General features: G+C 36.7%; 2 protein-coding genes across 2 annotated transcripts; one reads left to right on the top strand and one right to left on the bottom strand.

Moving 5' to 3' along the window:
- Positions 1 to 147: 147 nt before the first annotated feature.
- On the bottom strand, positions 148 to 5,691 carry bmf2 (BCL2 modifying factor 2). The gene is made up of 4 exons (XM_079475411.1): positions 5,467 to 5,691; positions 4,233 to 4,557; positions 3,867 to 4,069; positions 148 to 2,283 (listed from the first exon to the last, which is right to left on the bottom strand). The coding sequence occupies exons 2-4, from the start codon at positions 4,537 to 4,539 to the stop codon at positions 2,176 to 2,178; spliced, it is 618 nt and encodes a 205-aa protein (XP_079331537.1). The 5' UTR covers positions 4,540 to 4,557; positions 5,467 to 5,691; the 3' UTR covers positions 148 to 2,175.
- A 7,934-nt stretch (positions 5,692 to 13,625) lies between these two features.
- Positions 13,626 to 20,256, top strand: adgrg11 (adhesion G protein-coupled receptor G11). Its single transcript, XM_079475533.1, has 19 exons — positions 13,626 to 13,788; positions 14,068 to 14,229; positions 14,487 to 14,552; positions 14,629 to 14,694; positions 14,802 to 14,912; positions 15,002 to 15,031; positions 15,258 to 15,305; positions 15,924 to 15,995; positions 16,108 to 16,252; positions 16,862 to 17,021; positions 17,194 to 17,328; positions 17,468 to 17,575; positions 17,748 to 17,790; positions 17,903 to 18,003; positions 18,164 to 18,285; positions 18,446 to 18,711; positions 19,003 to 19,093; positions 19,178 to 19,473; positions 19,607 to 20,256. Exons 2-19 carry the CDS (start codon positions 14,082 to 14,084, stop codon positions 19,720 to 19,722), a joined length of 2,124 nt encoding a protein of 707 aa, XP_079331659.1. The 5' UTR covers positions 13,626 to 13,788; positions 14,068 to 14,081; the 3' UTR covers positions 19,723 to 20,256.
- The last annotated feature ends 53 nt before the right edge of the window (positions 20,257 to 20,309 follow it).

The raw sequence follows: 20,309 nt of genomic DNA, 5'->3' as shown, positions 1-20,309 counted from the left end.
CAAACATATATTTTAGACTAAATTCTTAATATCTTTGCACTAATTCTATGCTGAAAAGAACTAAACATCAAAACCACCACTATTGGTATTTTGTCAGAAACCATGGTTAATTTTGAACACGTATAGAAAACAAACAAGCTCCCAAATGAGTATCCATAAATACTTTAATGCAGATAATTTCAGAAAGTTTCAGCATTTATATGACAGACCTTATGATGTATGATAAAAAAGACATTTTCATAAAAGCATTTAATACGAGAATTGTGCATTTCTCAGAGTGACAGAGTACCAAAATGAACAAAAGTTGCGTAAACATTCCAAATAAAATCATCTTTATCGACTTTGACAAGTTTTTTTTCTGAAGCAAGTGCATTTGTAACAGCATTTTATACTGGAGGAATAAGATGGCAGAGGTTTTATCCTGTGAATCTTCAGCTGGCGGGATAAATCTGATAGTCGAGGTCATTTAGGTTGAGGTCATTTTTTGCAGTCTCCCTCGACCCAAAGAACCAACGCTCAGATCTATTTGGAGTGATGATGTCATGAATCTTCATCACCTGCATGCTGTTAAGGCACCTTCAGCTGTCTGATTGTCTGCGAGTGTTTATGATATCAACACACAAGCATTACAGGCACACCCGTCAAACGAACAGGACAATAATACATCACAGCACTGGAAATAACCTCCGTGGAATGTTTCAGGAAACAAAATGGTCTGGAATTGAAAATAATGTGACATTTGTATCATTAATATGTCATAAACTGTATCCCTTTATAAATAATGCACAAGCTAACGTTATAGACTTGTAAACTGCAAAGTACAGGCACCTCAGTAGATTGTACCACAAAGAAAGCATATAAGATATCGGAAATTGAATTTTTTTAACTTGATCTCATATTTATTTCACTTTAAATAATAGGTATAAGATATAGGGAAAATAAATAATTACTTATCATATACAAACTCTTAAAATATTAACAGACACCAGATCATAAGCCAGGCCCATGACGCAGTCTGGCCGTTTCACTGGACGCTAATAGAAGAAATCTACATCTCTGAGTTCATTATTGTCCTCGTTTTAAGCAAAGCATATTTATGCCTTATAGATGAGGACACGTTCCCTCTAATACATTTAAAGTCATAAAAAGCTCCTCTTTATAACCAGTGGTTGCTATATACAAATATACATTTAATAATAAATATTATGATTGCATGTATCGCTTGGGTTTAACTGTAAAAGATGGTTTGGTGGTTTTTAAACTCCCGGTTGTCAACAATCGACCCTTTTTGCGTCTTGATTAAGGCTTTTAATTATACTTTTTATTTATTGTGTCAATTCCATAGACCTGCTTTAGAAACAAAGCATGTGTTGTGTATTGGTCAGTAATGTTTTTAGGGTGGGGCATAACAAAGGGTCAATTATTTAACAGGTGGTTTAAAACACTGGTATCCAAAGAAATACCTCAGTGCCTGAGAGAAATGAATTTCATCTTTAAGTATCATTACGCAATTCATATATCTGCGACATAAAACAGCAGAATGGAAATGCAGAGCAATTCATTAAGGCAAATTCATACGTTATAAAATCTTTGCGTTGTTCAACAAAGAAGCCCGCTAAATGTTTAGTTCGCATAGTTTTCATCTGTGAATTGAACGTGGTACATTCACCCTTAATGAGAAAACATCTTCTTTAGCAAAGACCCACATATATCAGTTTTAAAAACAAAAATCACATTTCTCTCTCTTTCTTGTTGTCAAAAATGGCTCGATTTTGATATTCAGGTAGAAAAACATTTTAAAGTTTTTCTGTGCGTCTGTCTTTTATGAAGCACGTTACTGGCCTCCGGATTACCAGCCTTGTACTGGTTAAGACATCAAACATCCGTTGAGACTGAAGGAAATCCTTCATCCCAATAACACTGATAACAGCCTGAGCATCTGCTGATGAGAGTCGCTCATGTGGAATAAAATAGTTGGGGTGACATAAGGCAGATTATTGAGATCTTTATGTTGATTTGCAGGCTCCAGAAAGATTCTCCAACAAAAAGCAGGAAAGTCTCCGACCAGCAGCAACTTTCCCGTGTTCCTCATGCCACTGTTTTGGAGCCATATAATCCAGATCTTAGTGCCGTGTTAAACGGACTTAATGCGTCCTAAACAGGTGTGGGGGTCTTTCATCTCTGCGCTCCAACATTTTGGGGTCCTCCTTGTGGAAATAGAAAGTTGTAGAGTGATGTCACTAGCTGGAACAAACCCATCTGGCCCCGTTGATGCTGTGTGAACTGCAAAAAGAAAAAACAATAAGATGTGAACTTCAAGTAAGTTGGAAAGTAGCACAAATTGAAACAGGATTTTTTTTTATTCATCAATCTTTCTTTTGGTAACGTGTACTTATTTTATGATTATCGTGTCAACTTGCACTTATAAAACTACACACATTTTCAGTTGCTAGTGTCTGCCGCTAGATGGCGCCGTGACCTCGAGTATCACTTTTAAAGCGCCGCTTCTCGCTCTCCTCGATGGACAGCTAAAGCGTCCAATCAACACTCAGGCCGGTGTGGGCGGGCGTTACAGCTCGGCTCGATTATTGCAGGGTGTTGCGTAAGCGTCTGCTTTTACGTGAGCTGGCAAACTTTAATTCCAACTAGTAATGATTTAAAAAAAAATCTTGTTTGATGTGTGGGAATGTGTTTAATGTTCATTTTCATGTTTCTAAGATCGTGATCGCTTTGCATAAAGTACATTTGAAAACAATTCAAACTGGTTTAAATTATAAATACGAATATGAACTGTGCTGTTTACCTTCTAAACAAATACAAAATGTTGTGTTTTCTAGGATTTAATCCCCCACATCCCACATAATAGAACCCAACAGAGAGAATTATTAGTGCCATTAAAACCAGTAAAATTCCCATTCAAAACAATATGATGTCATAGTTACTATTATTTTCTATAGTGAGATGAAAAAGGCACATTTGAAACGAAATGTTCAGCATGTTTGGAAAGATAACACATACAGAAAGTGATACAAACTGTCATTTTGACAAGTGTTTGATAATGTGGTCACATGTTTGCTGACGGAGTTTGAGTCAGAGTCTAAATTTAGAAAGCAGTATAAACGCACACTTCCTCTTTCTGAAGTCACACAACACAAACTACAGCCGGCCGGCGGTGATGGTAACTTCAACCGGACTTATTTGAAACCCCAGACAGGACTAAATGTATTTTTGATAACTTTTGAGAAATATACTTCAGGGGTTGTGAGTTTCTACTTCTTTTCTATCAGTCACTTGTCCACGAACATCTTGCGCCTCTATCAAAACGTAACATTTTATTGTACCGTACTATCAAACTCCTTTGGTCACCCTAACATCTTTTTCATCCTTTTAATCTTCACGTGAACCTGAATTGGTTGTGTTTATGTACCTAAACATACGCTTATACATAAACACCACGATCACAAATTACCCTTAAATGATGTCATCAACACTCACATGACTTCCGTTTCGTACCCTTTTAAATCGTGTTGCTGAACAAGTGACACTGGTAACGCTCACCGGAGCTCATGTTAACTCATCTCTATTGTAAAAGTGAATGAAGCAAAAAGTGAATATATAAAAGAAAAAATATATATGGACAAATGTAAACAGAGCTTAAAAATAAACCAAAACATGATGTCATTGGTTCATTGAACCATTTGCATATTTTGCAGAACAGCAGCAACACTCAATGATGTCACCGCACATCGTGACAGCAACCACTGCGGTGTAAACCACAGTCTCGGTTGAAGCACCTGTGAACCTTGTTTACCTTCTAGAATCACATGCTTGCATTTGAATCTGAACCAGTCTGACGTCATTCTTACCAGATGAAGATGTTCACGCTGAAAGTGGTCACCCATTTCCCGTAACTTGCGGCCGATCTGAACCTCCACGCTGGTTCCTGCCTCGTGTTCGTCACCTTTGTCTTCTGGCCTCCTTTCCTCCACCTCGCTTTCTTCTGAGCTTGGTGCGCCATCCGGGACGGGTTCGAACAGGGCGGGAAAGTGTGCACGAAACCCAGCATTGCCTTCAAGATGGAACAAAAATACATTTACACCGATGTTGCTTATTTCTTATAAAGTGCATGTGTGACCTACTTACTACATTATAAAATCGTATGCAAAATTTGAGCTTGATCCTACCTACTAATCCCACAAACATAGATGTGATTCACATTCACATTTCCCTACCGTGAAAAAGTGCTCTTGGCCCCTCCGGGACCCCAGGGGCCGTCGCAAATGATGCGAAGCCACAAAGCCCTCTAAACGCAGTCCTGGCTTCCGCATCTTCACAGTGAGACGATGGTCCTCTTTCGGAACCCTGGAACGGTGCCATGTCTCCGGCTCTCGCTGAATTTAAAGTCTGCGTGGATCTGTGCTCGAACCGTCCGTGTCTGAAAGGGGTTTGTCCACGAGAGGCGTCTCTGTTCTCCGTGCTGTGGTTTGTCAATGGCCTTTCGCGGCTGTGAGGAAGCTGTTCCTCTTCATCATCCTCCATCAGACGCACCAAAGCCGCCTTAAAAAACATGACACAAGCAATGTCAGTCTGTGTCCACACTGCAGCTCGATCGGTCAGCGTTACATAAATTCACACGGACACACAGTTTGTGTTTCGGATGCTGGTCTTGTTATTTTTCGCTACAGCACATGCGGCTCATCTCATCATGCATTCGCGTGAACTTAAATCAAAGTGACTGATCTAAGAGACGCTTTAGTATTTGAATGCGGTTTGGGTTGGTTAAGAAAGACATGTTCTCACAGTGGATCTGCATAAAAGTGCAACTTCCAGAATCAAAGTGTAGGGAGAGATCAGCGAGGTAAGATGTCGCAACAAACAGAAACATTTGATACAAATGTGACATGAAAGGAAGACTCGGGCCTCCGCAAGTTAAGAAAACAAACTCAAATCCTTAATAAAACAAATCTGCTGTGCTTAACTGAGAACTAACGTTACACAGACCAGATGCTTTGGTTCAGTGGTTCAATGGTGAAGGGTGAACTTCGTAAAGGACATGTTGCGTGAACAAGAGACGTGCACAGACATGTAACGTGTTTACAGTGCACACGGATCCCTTTAAAAACCCTTGAAAGTCATTCCTGTGTTTATTTTATTGTGAGAGATGTGTAATGTATTATGGTATTTGCAGATTATTATTTATTAGAAAGTCTTAAAAGAAAACAAAATACATGCATATGTCAAGTCACCGAGATATATATATGCTTTAAATGTTTAGAAAAAAAATGAACAGAATATGCGTTAGACATATCAGATTATATGTTTGAATTGAAAATAATCTGTGTGTTGGATCATATTTATTCTGAAGCGCCGCTCGGAAATTCGTAAATAAAAGCACAAATCATTTACATCTTATAAAATATAAACACAGAAAGACGCAATTGAGTCACATAAACTTGAGACCCTCACCGCCAATGCGCGAATGTGTCTCAGAGCTGTTTTAATTCCGTCAATGGTGTTTTAATCCGTGTTGTTCACTCCTCGACATGCTCGTGTTTACTAACACGGTTTCGGCGCGAGTGGTTTGGACACGAGAGCTGCGCGAGGCCACGCCCGTCGGCGGTGACATCACAGGATAAGGAAATCTCTCTGGGAGGGGCGGGGCGTCGCTGTCGCTGTGTGATGTTGATGCTCGAGGGAAAAGGTCAGTTTAGGGTTTATGTGTTGAGTTTGAGAATCTCTTTTCTTAAACACAGACGACGATGAATCTTTGTTAATAATATTACAAAAAACGGCAGTCGGATTTGAATTCTTCTCGTGAAGTTAGATAGGAAATAAATACCTGGATAGGCAATTGTGAAGAAATTATGTTTTTATAAATAATAAGTTGTGTAAGGTGTTTTTTTAGTTAACTATCCTATAATGTTATTCCAAACCGTAAGACGTCCTTTGAAGAATATTCATGCTTCTCTAGTCTGTTGTAAACTACAACGAAACTCCATAACACCGAAACTTAACACCGAACTCCATAAAAAGGGGCATAAAAGTACTAAAATAGTTCTGCAAAGTACACATTTAATACAACTAGAAACAGTTAAATAAATGCCCAAACACCAAGGTCCAGGGCTCAAGAGATGCCTTGATCGAAAACAACTTTCACTGACTTATCTTAAAATATATCACTGGGATTGTCTCAAGATGCACACAGTAATGTTATTTTGTAAAGTATGTTTTTCAAGGCCTAGTCCTGGTAAACTGCTCTTAAATTTAATATATGTTAATCTGACGTTGACACAGCATTTCAGTCTTGTTAAAATACAGAATATAGTAATAGATATGACTCCGAATATACTCGACGGTGACCATTATTAACCTGTCAAACAAAAGCTTTATCATATGTGAAGTATGAACTTCACATCAATGATCACAACGTTATTAATACTGGTATATTGTGACTTCCCTAAACATTGCAATATGATTTGTTTTGTTGACTTTACATATTTTTTACATTGTTACTGTGGTTTGTACACACTTACTCATTTCAGTTTGAGTGCACTTGTGTTATTAATGGGCAGTGAGTCACCTGCATATTACATGAACATCTTCCTGTTCTCACTCGGTTGCGATGACATCATCTTTTCTGGCAGCCTTCGGGCTCAGCATTCCTGCACACTGTTGCTGCAGATCTGAACTCTGTGAACGGGCTAGTCATTTTAAAGATGAACAGGTGCTCTAGACATTTAAAAAAAGCTTTGGAGATTATAAATCAAATAGGTTTTTGTTATGAAAGCTTGTGTTATGCTTTAAAAGCATACAAAGTGATTCGGTACAGGCCGACACATTGCTGGCAGGCATTTGAGCGTTCTAGAAAGTGCAGATTGGGATGGTTTTAGATGAGGAGGAAGCAAATCACGGAGTAGAAGAAGAGGATTGAAATAGACTCGAAGTGACTCTGTTTCTACGGTAACTGTGGATGGGGTGGTACGGGAGATGAGAACGGAGGCAAAACAAACGCTGGCACTGCCTCCGTGGCAACAGCTTCATCATTGGCTCTTGTTTCATAGTAAAGATCTTTAAAAAAAATAAAAACACAAGAGGCCCAGGAGACACCTCCCTCACAACTGCATGTTGCATCAGAAAGATCCTACTAGAGGAAGAGCTAAACACACACAAATCACATGCTCCACTTCGCTCTACAAGACCCCCCACCCCATCCCCAGTGCTCTCCCGCCAAAACATCACGGCATGTAAATCCTGCCTAGAAACCAAACAGCTGACCCCTGGCTCACCGTGATTGGTGCAGCTCCCTAGCAACGGCGTGTGTTTATTCAGCCAATCAGGCACGGAGTCTTCCTCACTTACAGCCAATGCCAGACAGTCCCAGCTAACCCGGGCAGAAACAGCGACTTGGTAACTGTCCGGCAGAACAGAAACCAGCTCTGATTGGTGGCATCCGTGCTCGATCCTCATTGGCCGCTGGTTACGATCTCTCAGTCATTCATATGTTTTGTATCTGCTCTCATTTGGGCCGAAGTGATACGCCCACAGCAGAAGGTCAGTTTCCCTTCATCACGATTGGCTGAGCAGCAACGTAGACTCCTAGTAACAAAACACAATTGCCTAAACAGGGTGTGGTTAGACTTCTGTCAATCATCCAAATGCTGGCCAAACATGATGTTGTTGCTGCCATTCTGCTCTTGGTGAGAACCGTGTAACAAACAGGCATTCAATAGCAAAAAAGTGTGTGATTTTTGGTCTGTTTCATCACGAAATTAAGGCCGAAAATCTACGTCACAATAATGTTGTTATTCCGCAAGCTTAAAGAAATAATAACAATTATGTCAAACTGCTTATGATTCTAGTTTGTACAACTTTTATTTGTTTTTATTATTAAATTGAATGCTTACGAAAATAGTAGTGTCTTTCAAACAGGATTTATTTTCGCAAATATTTCTTTATCTTATTTGTAAACTTTCCGAACAAGCCTGAGTTTTATTGAGAAAATAAAACAAATTGTTTTTAGTTATTAATGCATTACAAACAACACGCATTTTATTAACAATTACAACTTCATGGTGAAGATCTTACTGTCCACAAAGTATTCAAAAGTCATCCTGGGTGCTGTTTGATGTTTAAATGGAGCAGTAGGCTATAGGAAACTGCAATTGATTCACCTAGAACGAAGAATGAGTCCCCAGACAAATGACTGCAGCTCACTTGATGAATCAGAGGTGACATCATGGCAAAGACTGCATGACATCATGCTTTTAGAAATCTCAATGTGTCAGATTTGTTTCAGATACTTCAAATTTTAACATTAGTTACTTTTTTCAAAAATGTGTCATTTAAGTATGCTTTTTAGGATATTTGGTCACATCATGTATATATATATAAACACTGTATTTTTTAAGCTGTTGTGAGAAAACGCCACCAAAAAGTTTAAGATGCTTCAGAATTTAACATGAATTCACTTTCTGTCATAGTCAGTGTTTTAAGGTCTATCGAATGAATGCAGCTATGCGCCTTCAACACGATTTAAAATGAAGCACAGTCGAGTAGTGGATGTGACTTTAAAACCTAGGCTGCGTCCGAAATCGCGCACTATTCCCTCATTCACTATCCCTACATTAGTTCACTAATAGCGGGTGAAACGAGGGAGTAAATTCGGACCCTCGGTGCACTGGAAATGTTGCGGGCGCCATCTTCTGCCATGACGCGGGAATTCATTCAGCGATATTATGATGCATCGTGGGATAGAATGAGATAATGTCCACTGTGAATTCGGACACCACTTAAAATGGATGTTCCCTCAAATAGTGCAATATATAAGGGTATGGGGGGCTGTGTATTTCTTACAGGTAAAAAAATAATACTAATGTGTATTGTGCATTATAGTGCTCCCTCTAGTGTACAAACAGCGCAATGCAATTGTCAATGTCAAATTAAGTCAGTGAAACTAGCTATGAAGAATAAAGTTTGTGATCAATCGTAAGTATGTTATATGTTCGGTTTTTTACTTTAAATAATCTTCTGGAGCGAGAGACTTTTACCACTAGAACGGACTTTTACAACGCGCCTTAATTGACCTTAAAGCGCTCGCTTACATTGATATACCTGCGGCTCTTTGGAAATAAACACAATTAAAGTAAATAGATTTACAACACATTACCGTATGTGAGCATGGTGTATAGAATACGACTCGAGTAAAGTAATGCGACTGAGTTCACGGACATCCTTTATAAAGTTTTAGTAGGCCTACGTAAACCACATCGTAAAATTGTCGTTTTAATAATCTAAACTTCTGCCGGGGCAGAGAGGCGAAAAAGCACATTGGACGTCTTATTTATAACGTCCAGTGATCTGCGAGGTGTCAGCAATTCCGCTTGTGTTTGTATGACATCACTGCGGAAGTCCCAAAAATGATGACAACAGCATCCTGGACCGACGTAAACTTCATCATCAGCCGACGCCCAAAGGAAAGAATAGGCTTGTTTGAGATGAGCAAAATCTGCGCAGAACCGATCACCGGTGATCACCGCGAGCTGCATGCCGGTTAGAAAAGTGTCCGAGTTACGTCCGCCTTGCTCTGATGTCATGCTGACGTGTGCTAAAAAACTCTCGCGACGGCGAGGCGGCTGTGTCGGATTGAGCAGTCGAGCGCAGTTGCTCTCCTCCGACTGCGCATTTCAAAAGGATGATGGGAAACGACTGACTGACGCTGAAGTTAAGAATTAGGACATGCGTTTATTTTATATTTCTCTTCATTAGAATTCTTCCTTGTTGTAATTTTCTCTTCATTCTATTGTATGTTTGTGTGAATTAATAAATCAATCCATTAAAAATATTCATGCACACATACATATCTAAATGGACTGTTTAGTCATTATGCCTCATCTTTGTGTGGTTTCATCTGAGAAGTGTCTGGGTCTTAAAACAAGGGAAGAAATTCTGAAGAATGTTTGTTGACTTGCATGGTATGGAAAAATACTATGGACGTGAAATGGTGGCAGAAACCTGCTTGTTATTAAATATGACAAACATTTGTTATGAACTCTGTCTCTCAAAAGCAACTTGCTTTTTACTTCATTTACCATTTGTTTATACAATCCTTGAAAATGTCTTACATGTTGTTGTGTAAGCTGTTTATTTGGACATTATTTGACAGTACATTCTGTGATTATTATTGTAAACATCTTCATGTAAAAATGTTATTTCGATTACATCCACTTCGTCTGCGATAAAAAACGTCCATTGTTCACGTTTGCAAGAGACAAAACAGCGAGATTCACGAAGTGTCCATTCAATTAAAGTTGTCTGGTCTTTATATTTTCTTCTAAATGGAGGTCCGAACAATGTGTTTTTTGAAAATAATTGAATATTTAACATCTAGCCCAGTTGGATATACTGTATAAAATATATGATCTTTTATCAGGCCATTTATTTTATATTTTGATATATGCAGAATATGTATAGGCTCTGTGGTTTTAGGGGAATGCCGTCTTAATAGAAGTCTGATAATCAATATTTGTAAATAAAACATATAACATGCTATATAACAATTAAAATCATAAACAGAGTTACTAACTACCATTGTCACCTTTTCACTTTAATACTACTTTCATCTTTACAAATTAAAACGTTGTTCGTTACAAATTGTGATTTGTCCTTCATAAAATCATCCTATACAGAATATTCTGTGAAATCTATTGAAGATGACTGAGCTATATTAACTCGTGTTGTGTTTAGTGTCTCCACAAATTTGAAGTCACACTATATATTTTTTTAATTGCTAAGGTTATGTATAATTTAATTGTTTTATTGGATAAATAAATATAATTATGTATACATTTATTTTTGGTTGTTGGTCTTTTCCACTCCAGTGATAGTAAGCTGTCACCATGATACTTTGAGATACATCGATCTGTTGTATAATATATGAAAAATAAGCCATCATCATCAGAATTATCAGAGCCTGCCCTAAACAACTAGAATCTACTTGTCAAATATTTCATGTGAAAAGTCCGTGTTCTTGAACTTTGGTGATTGGCAGAAAGCTGGAGTTTGTTTTATGCGCTTCTCTTCCCTCTACCGGCGATACCGAGTCACTACATCAGTGTCACTTGTGTCTATGGTACACATCTAAAATGGTACAATTTTATATATGTAAAAATGTTGGACAAAATAATTACAAGTTTAAAAAAATGTCATGAAAAATCTGTAACTCACGTCTTAAATTGAGAGCTATATTAGAAAAATAGAGCTATATAAAGAAATATAGTTAAGCAGGGTATTTCTGCTCATTAATTGAAGTGTTGCTAACTTACATTTAGTCATTTAGCAGACGCTTTTATCCAAAGCAACTTACAGATGAGGAAAGTTGACTTTTGAAACTTGATGCGACTTACAGATGAGGAAAGTTGACTTTTGAAACTTGATGCGACTTACAGATGAGGAAAGTTGACTTTTGAAACTTGATGCGACTTACAGATGAGGAAAGTTGACTTTTGAAACTTGATGCGACTTACAGATGAGGAAAGTTGACTTTTGAAACTTGATGCGACTTACAGATGAGGAAAGTTGACTTTTGAAACTTGATGCGACTTACAGATGAGGAAAGTTGACTTTTGAAACTTGATGCGACTTACAGATGAGGAAAGTTGACTTTTGAAACTTGATGCGACTTACAGATGAGGAAAGTTGACTTTTGAAACTTGATGCGACTTACAGATGAGGAAAGTAATATTGTTCCGGGGAAGCAATGCATAGTTGTATACATATTAATGATTAATTGTTACAGCTTATTCATACCTTATAATTTACAATACAATTCTTGTCTTTGTGATATTTTACTACAATTCTCCAATTTTCTAAGTTAGATTTTTTTGTTAAACATTAGTGATTCTACATCTATAGATTGCGTGATGTATTGTGGTTATAGTTTTTTGTTTGTTTCATTCTGATATATCCTGTTTACAAACTGATAAACAATACAAAATCTTAAAAGCTGGTTAAACTATATGAACAAACTGAGCTAACTTTCAATCTTTTCTCCAGCAATGATCCATTAAACATACGAAGAAATGTATGTGACCTGGGTTCTTCCCCCAGTGCAGGTGAACTGGAAAGACGCTGTTACATTCTCCCACCGAACAAGGTAAAGGTACCGATTGATATTGTTTTCCCTATGAAAATAGTATGTTCCATTTTACTTGTTTGTGGGACATGGAACTTTAGTAAGTAAATACCATGGAAAAGGTCAATACTAAGTTTTTGAGTCTCTGTGTGAGGACTAACTAAAATATACATCAAACTGTAAAATGATTCACAAACATACTTCAGCTTGTGTGGGATGTAAACCACTGGAACTGTACCTGCGACTAAAACGAGTTAAAAAAACAAATAAATACATGAAGTAATCCAACATTTTTTGTGAAATAAATCAACTGATGCATCAAAAGATTTGAGTCAGGTTCTCCAGTAAGGAATAGGGAAAAATGGATTTCTATTTCAATTGAGTGACTGTATTTTAGTACCCGATGTGTCATCATATCGCTATAACATTCAAATATATTCAGATATGTATTCTGCTTATTTTAAAAGCTTTTGAATGTTCCCGTTTAGAAATACAATGTTTTGTTCATTGCTGATATAATCTGTGATGGAACATCTCATTTGTAAAACAGATGATGTGGTCGTATTTGCCATAACACAGTCATTATACAGAGACATTATTTGTTTATCGTATGTAGCTGTCTGACTAGAAGTTATTTTGAGAATTCATGAGAAAATATGAAAGCTTTTTAGAGCATGTGTGTGTTCTGGAGCAGAAGTGAGAACACCACTCACATTTAATAAATATTTTATTATATCTTTTCTTGTGACAACACTGAAGAAATGACAGTTTGAACACACCTGCTCCCCATTCACACCTGAGACCTTGTAACACTAACGAATCACATGACACCTGGGAGGGAAAATGGCCAATTAGGCCCAATTTGGATAATTTCACTTGGGGTGTACTCACTTGTGTTGCCAGCGGTTTAGACATTAAATGCAGTGTGTTGAGTTATTTGGAGGAGACAGCAAATGTACAAGCACTAAACTCACTACTTTACATTGTAAAGTGTCATTTCTTCAGTGTTGTCACGTGAAAAGATATAATAAAATATTTACACAAATGTGAGGGGTGTACTCACTTCTGCGAGGTACAGTAGGATGAAAATACTATGATTTTTAATTCAGGAGACTGTGGCAAATGATCCGACTGACATTAATTTAATATCCGAGTTTAGAAAAAGAATTAATGAAGGATTGATACGAGTCGTTTAGGACGATACAATATTTCTCTGATTTGTTTAAGAATTCACAATGATCATTCTTATTTATAGCTCATTTTAGTTGCATATGATGTGTTCAAAGCCAACATGCAAACTATAGCTGAATAATGTAATACACAAATATTTCCTTTAGTAACAACTTCGAGTCAATTTATAATGTTTATTCTTTAATCTTTACTCTACGGATTCTGTTTGGTTGATGACTGCTTAATACAAACTTTACATGTTAATATGACCTGCCCAGTTTTTGTGTTTTTGCTGTTGAAGAGTTAAGAATGCGACAGTTTATTCAGTGACAGTGTAACTGTTTGCAGGACAGCGGGTTTGCATGCGAGATGTGATTAACGAAAGAGAAAACCACAGAAACAGGGAGGAAATGCTACATGCAAAATACTGGAGCATTTGTGAGTGACCAAATGACACATACGCAGCATTTGGACAGACTCTTCACCAGGTAACAACACTGCAAATGTCTAAAGGTCATGAATTAGATGCATATTAAAACTGCAAACGAATTATGAGCAGATTATGATTGTTAAAGCGAAACCATCCGAGATCCGCTGTCATAATCCCTAAACACTCCAGGAAAAGTGAATTATTAGTTTGTTGTTTTTTGTGTTGAAATTATATTGAATTGTAATTTTTTTCAGGTGTTGGTCAATATCTTACATGTAGGCTGACTTCTTTAAACGCAGTGCTTTCTGTTTAACCTGTTTCCTGTGCTGTTGTGTAGATGTTATTGAGTAAATGGATTCAAGAGGGATGAAGCTGATTACCTTGCTTTTCGTTTACATATTTACTTCTTCATCAAATGGTGACTCTTCTGATAAGAATGGAAATCACAACAGTATCACCATTATGGGTACAGATGGTTTTGTGGGACAACTGCTAAAAGGTAAATGAGATCAGAGCAGTATAAATGACTATTTTGTAAGAAACCGAATGTGTCCTTAAAGGAAGCAAAATACTATCTCAATAGAAATATAATTTTTCATTCTGAGGGATGTGAATGAACTTTAACTGATTTTTTTATTATTATTAATCATCTTTTGAAATGTTCAAACCTATGTAAAAAAATGATACCACAAATCTTGCAATAGCACAATATCTTGCTTTGTATCAGCCTAAAATGATTGTTGATTTTTCTTTCAGCTGGCAAGAAAGAAATGTTTGTTAGTTCATTTCCAAATGCATCACTTAAAACAAATTGCACTTGCGGTGAGGGTTTACATTTACATTTAGGCATTTGGAAGATGCTTTTATCCAAAGCGACTTACATTGCATTATCCTATAGATTTATTAGGTAGCTGCCATCCCCTGGGATTGAACCAACGACCTTGCATCGTTAACAGGAAAGCAGGTTGGAGACTGAGGGCTCTTCTGAAGTAGTCAAATGTTGAACTTTAAAATAATTTTATGCCCAGAAAGATGAGGGTCGAGTAATGTTTTTAACCCGCTGCTTTCCAGATCCTGGTGTGTCTTTATCTAAAAATGCCAGTCTGTACGAGCTGAGCGTAAGCAGAAAGAATCAGCCTGATGTTGTCTGTCTGATTAAAGGAAGGTCATGGGTTAAAGAGGGTAAAGAAATGAGATTTTATATTCGTGTTAATCATAACAGGCTCTGTTGCTTGTGTGGATATTAATGGTTATCAATGTCCCTCTTGCAGTTTTTAACGAAACTAGTACAAATTGTCTTGGTAAGGAATACGTTTTTATACTTGTTTCTTTGTGCATTTTTTGTTTGTTAGATTTAAATACAGTTGTTCAAGTTGAGTTATCATTTGATCTGTCTGTGTGTCTTCGTCAACACTGAGTAAACAAAGTAACTATAGAAAAATTATGACATTAATTCATTTTGAAAATGTTTTCAGGTATTTTCAGATTTTAATATGTCATTTTTATCTATTGTTCTCTTTATGAAAGTGCGTAACTGGAACGCCCCAAATATTACATCCTTACTCCAGCCGAACAGTGAGTAGAACTTTGTTTTCTACAAATTGTATAAATACATTGATAGTTAAGATGTTGGGCAACTGAAATCTGATTATTTTCTTTTAATTCTTGAACAAAGCAGGCTGAAACAGAAAGAACAACTGTTAATGTTTCAACAAATAACTGTGGATGATTTTGCATCCACAATTCTATTTGTATTAACTAATATTAACAAAAAGATTATTATACAGCCGGGGGGAAATTAAGAGACCATTCCAAATATTAATTTAATCAGCATTTCTGTATTGTGGCCATGTGCTTAAAAGTGAATATGAACTTGTTTTCTTTGCAGACGTTGAGTTCTGAAAAATTACAGAGCATCTTTTCTGTTATTTTCACATGCGTCATAAATGCAAATAGAAGCAATAAAATAATTTAACCTCAAAACATACTTAAAATGTACTTTCTGTAAAAATATATCTCTTTTTGTCTTATGTTTATTTAAAGAAATGGTGATTTTATGAGTGTGGACAATGTTATCATTTCTGTGAACTAAAAGAACATTTCACTAAAAAAAGGCACATTTTAAGCTCTGATGTCTTTCAGCGTTCTTAATATTTTGTGATTTGTTGTAATATGTTGTGTTGTGTATGTTAGAGCCTAATATAACCTGCCTGAAACCACAGGAGACATGTCAGACGGCAAAATACAAAGAAATTAACTGCATCAGTAAGAGTGATATTAACAAGTCTTCAGATTAAACATATTACCTAACCACAATCTTACCCGTATCATTTTAATTGATTTTTACTTTTGTGCGTGTGTGTTTGTCTTAATGCAGCCCAAAATGATACAAACATTATTGGGATTAATGAGACTGGTACCGCTATTTGTTATAAGTGTGGAAGTCCTGTGCAATCTATGCCAAGTATTTCAAATATTTCACACGAATTTAAAGGAACAAAAGTAGATGCTGGGAAGGCAGCGTAAGTACAATCTCTTACATGCAGTTGTTTTATTTGGGGAGTTTTAAAAGTGGTTGTATTGATTGTACTGCAGGGAAATCCAAGTGGGCACGAAGGTGCTTGAAATCAAATAATATTCCTTATGAACTTGAAATGTCAAGTTTGGTGAATGTTGATCCTTTTCTATACATTCTTTTTCTTTGTGTATTTATGTGTAAAGAATCAAGTGTGTTCAATGGTTGACCTATAATCATTTTCTCTTTGTAGTCTGCGTTATAACTTTATTAATTTGAATCAAACAAATTGAAATTAGTAAGTAAAAAAAACTCAATTTTATTAAAGCGCAGTTAAGTAAACTTAAAAAAATGATTTCAAAAATTACATTTTTGTCAATAGAAAATTAAGGGAATCTAAAAATATAAGTTTTGTTATGCAGTTAAATTGAGAAAACTCAGTTTGACTTTTACATGGGTTGAGCAGAGCTGAAAAGATTTCTTAAGCATTTAATGGGCAGTACATAATTCCCATACTTCAATTATCATTTTATTGGTTTGATCATTTTTATTCAGAAATGGGAAAAAACATGTAGCTCATTCATCCCATGTGAAATAATTCTTGTTTCTTGTACAGTGACACCATGAACAACCTGTCCAGCCTCATTCCTCTAATGGGGAATTTGACTGAAGCATCTGTGTCCATGGGTCCGGTTCAAGGGGTTGTGAAGAAAATTACAGACAAGCAAGCAATCACCACAGTTGCCTTTATACACTCTCTTGAAAACGGTGTCACTGTAAGTGGATTGAAAAAGGACTCTTTTTTTTATTTGCTTGCCATGTCAGAGCGTTTTATTGTGCTTTATAATTTAACATTATAAATGACAATGGCATGCTATTTTATTCAGATGAATAGGGTTAATAAAAAAATGCCAATGCATCATATCCCAATGATGACAATGTTTGCAGATTTTAAACGACATGGATGTAATAAAAGACTTCCCCGGTGCTTTCATTGTTCCAAAAGAAGCTGCTGAGAAAGCATTCAATCAAACAAAAGGAAACGTTCTTCTGGGTTTATTTCGATTTCCCAACATGACAAAGGTATAAAGTAATGTCTAAGGATTGAATTTCTGTAATGCCCGACTCTGAAAGTGTTCCATTTATGTTTTCTTTGTATGGATGTTGTACTTATACATTTCAAACTATCCCTAACTATCTTTAATTTGTACTTTCCTTCAAGGATGAGAACAACAGTGAGGTTTTGAATAATGCTGTTTATGCAATCGAAATGGGTACAGACATTTCTAATCTGTCTGAGGGCATCCAGTTAAGCTTCGTATATAAAGAGGTACTCACACACATATACTGTACATCAAATGTGTAGCTTAAATGCACTGTCAACTGCTCTGGATAAAGGTGTCTGCTAAATGCCATGTATGAAAAAGGGGTTTTCTGATATCTAGAAAATTACAACAATACGCTGCTACACGATTTACTGAAATGCAACTGATTTTTCTCAGCAGAATAAAGCACGTCCAGTCTGTGCCTCATGGAATGGAAATGGTCTGTGATGCTCTTCTTTTTTACGTTGTTCATACGTATCATTGTGGGGTTAATAAGGTTTTATGTATTATTCTTCATGAATCTCTAAAAATAACCTGTATCATCTTATCAGGAAGCAAGCCTACTTGGATCACTGATGGATGTAACACGACTTATGATAAGGATCAGATAACATGTTTGTGTTATCACTTGACTTTCTTCGCTGTGCTCATGGTAGGTTCTGCGATTCAATCTTCATTCTGTCATTCTCAGATCAATATGTTGTCGGGAACTTTGCGTCTTCTGGTGATGCAGGGTTTCTAATTTTTCTCTTACAAATCCCAACCAAATGAATGAAAACTAACGTTGGCAATATTCTGTTTCATACATACAGAGTCCTGTAGATACAACCATTTCTAACCAAGACCTTGTCAATCTCACCTACATCACTTATATCGGCTGCGGCCTGTCCATGTTCTTCCTGGGCATCGGCCTCTTCATGCACTTTCTGTTAAGGTGAGACACCTGTCACCAATAGACACAAAAGGAACAACATCGATTAATATGTTTATTTTTACAGTAATAGAGGATTCACATTTTGTATAAGCTATTCAAGTGTAAATCTGAATTCAAAAGCGATTAAGAGAGTTAACATCTTAAGGATTGTACATTTCAGGAAAGCGAAGGCCAGTAATTCGGTCCACGTGTTAATAAATCTCTTTGTGGCACTGTTCCTGCTGAATCTGACCTTCCTGTCCAACGAGTATGTTGCTCGCATGAATCAGATCATCGCCTGTCGGGTCATGGCCGGATTAATGCACTACTGCATGCTGGCCAGCTTCACATGGTTTGCTGTGGAAGCTTTTCACCTCTGCCTCCAAATGGCCAAACCCACAGTCACCATCGACCATTACATCACCAAGATCAGGGTTGTTGGATGGGGTGAGTTTGGTTTCAAAATTCTCTGTGTATGCAATGCTGAAGGAGGGGGAGGATTGATGTTTCACAATAGACAGAGTTCGCTAGGACAGTTATCAGTTTTGCTCATTCAATATTTTTGGTTAAAGGGATAGTTCATCCAAAAATAAAACTTCTGTCATCATTTATAATTTTCCCCTAATGTTTGGATTTCTTCATATTTGACTCAACCATGGATTGAAATAACAGAGGATTTTTTCAACAAAACTTAAATCTCTGCTGATCAAGACTCGTTCTTTCTTTTGTGTTTTCAAGTTCCTCCTGCTCTTGTCGTGACTGTCATTTATTTCCTGGGCAAATACGGTGTGAAGACCATACAGACTGATACAAGCAACAATGGAACAATGTAAGTGTCACTCATTGTCGCGCTACAATTTACATCACATAAGGAGAGTAAAACATTAAAATAATTCTCCTGTTGTCCCCACAGGTGCTGGATCATAGACTCTTCTGTGCATTATGGGGTGAACATTGGTTATTACTGCTTCGTCTTCATCTTCACGTTCAGCACCTTCATTGTGATCCTGCGATGGATCTACATGCTGAGGCAGAAAAGATGGAACAAGATGGAGAAGATAAGACGCTCGAAGACCAGCACCTCTGACGTAACCACCGTCATGGGTCTCTGCTGTATGCTGGGACTCACCTGGAGTTTCAGTTTCTTCAGTTACGGAGTTCTGCGGGTGCCCTCGTACTACATATTTACCATCCTGAACTCCTTTCAAGGTGAGAGGGTTTCAGTAGCGTATGTTCATTTAAGTATAATGAGCTGTTTATTTTACAAAGAAGCTTGGTTTGGCGTTTATAATGTGTTTTTACACAAGGTTTGAAAAGCTGATGAGACTTGTTTTTTCTGTAGGATTCTTCTTATTCATATACTACATTAAATCGAGCAGCCTCTTTGGAGATGCCACATCTTCAGAAGGCAGCAAGACATCTGAGGACACCACTTCAGAAAACCCATATGATAACTGAACTACAGACACCCACAAAAGCATTGGCACATATTTGTCACATTATTTTTTAACTTTTCTCTGTATTGCATGTATCTGTTTCTATAAGAATGATCTGTAATCAGTGCTATTTAACAGAGTTGGGCAAAATCTTTTATAGTGCTGACATTTAGAAATTGAAATGAAATGAAAAAATGCATTTACAGTTTATCTCTATATAGCTTTGATTTTTATTTAATTAAAATACAACAGACACTGGACTTGCCACAATGAAAATTTGACATTATAAATGACAACGGCATGCCATTTTATTCAGATGAATAGGGTTTATAAAAAAGTTATAACCATAATTGTTTTTACCATACGACAAATGCATATTGTTACTAATGTCGTTCAGTTAAAGGAAGCTTTGTTTTTATGAATGATGTTGTTTCACATTCATGTGGTTCATCTTAAATATTTGCATTATTTTTGAATTCTTGTTTTAATTGAACTTTTCCCCTGGCGTCTTTGTTAATGCTAATATTAATACAATAAAAAGTATATTTAAAACGTTTTAAAGAGATCTTTATTTAATACAAAACATTACACAATGCAACAGAAGTTTAA

Source organism: Barbatula barbatula (assembly GCF_947034865.1).
Source record: "Barbatula barbatula genome assembly, chromosome: 15".
Taxonomy (NCBI): Eukaryota; Metazoa; Chordata; class Actinopteri; order Cypriniformes; family Nemacheilidae; genus Barbatula; species Barbatula barbatula.
This window is presented reverse-complemented; position numbering and strand designations above follow the sequence as displayed.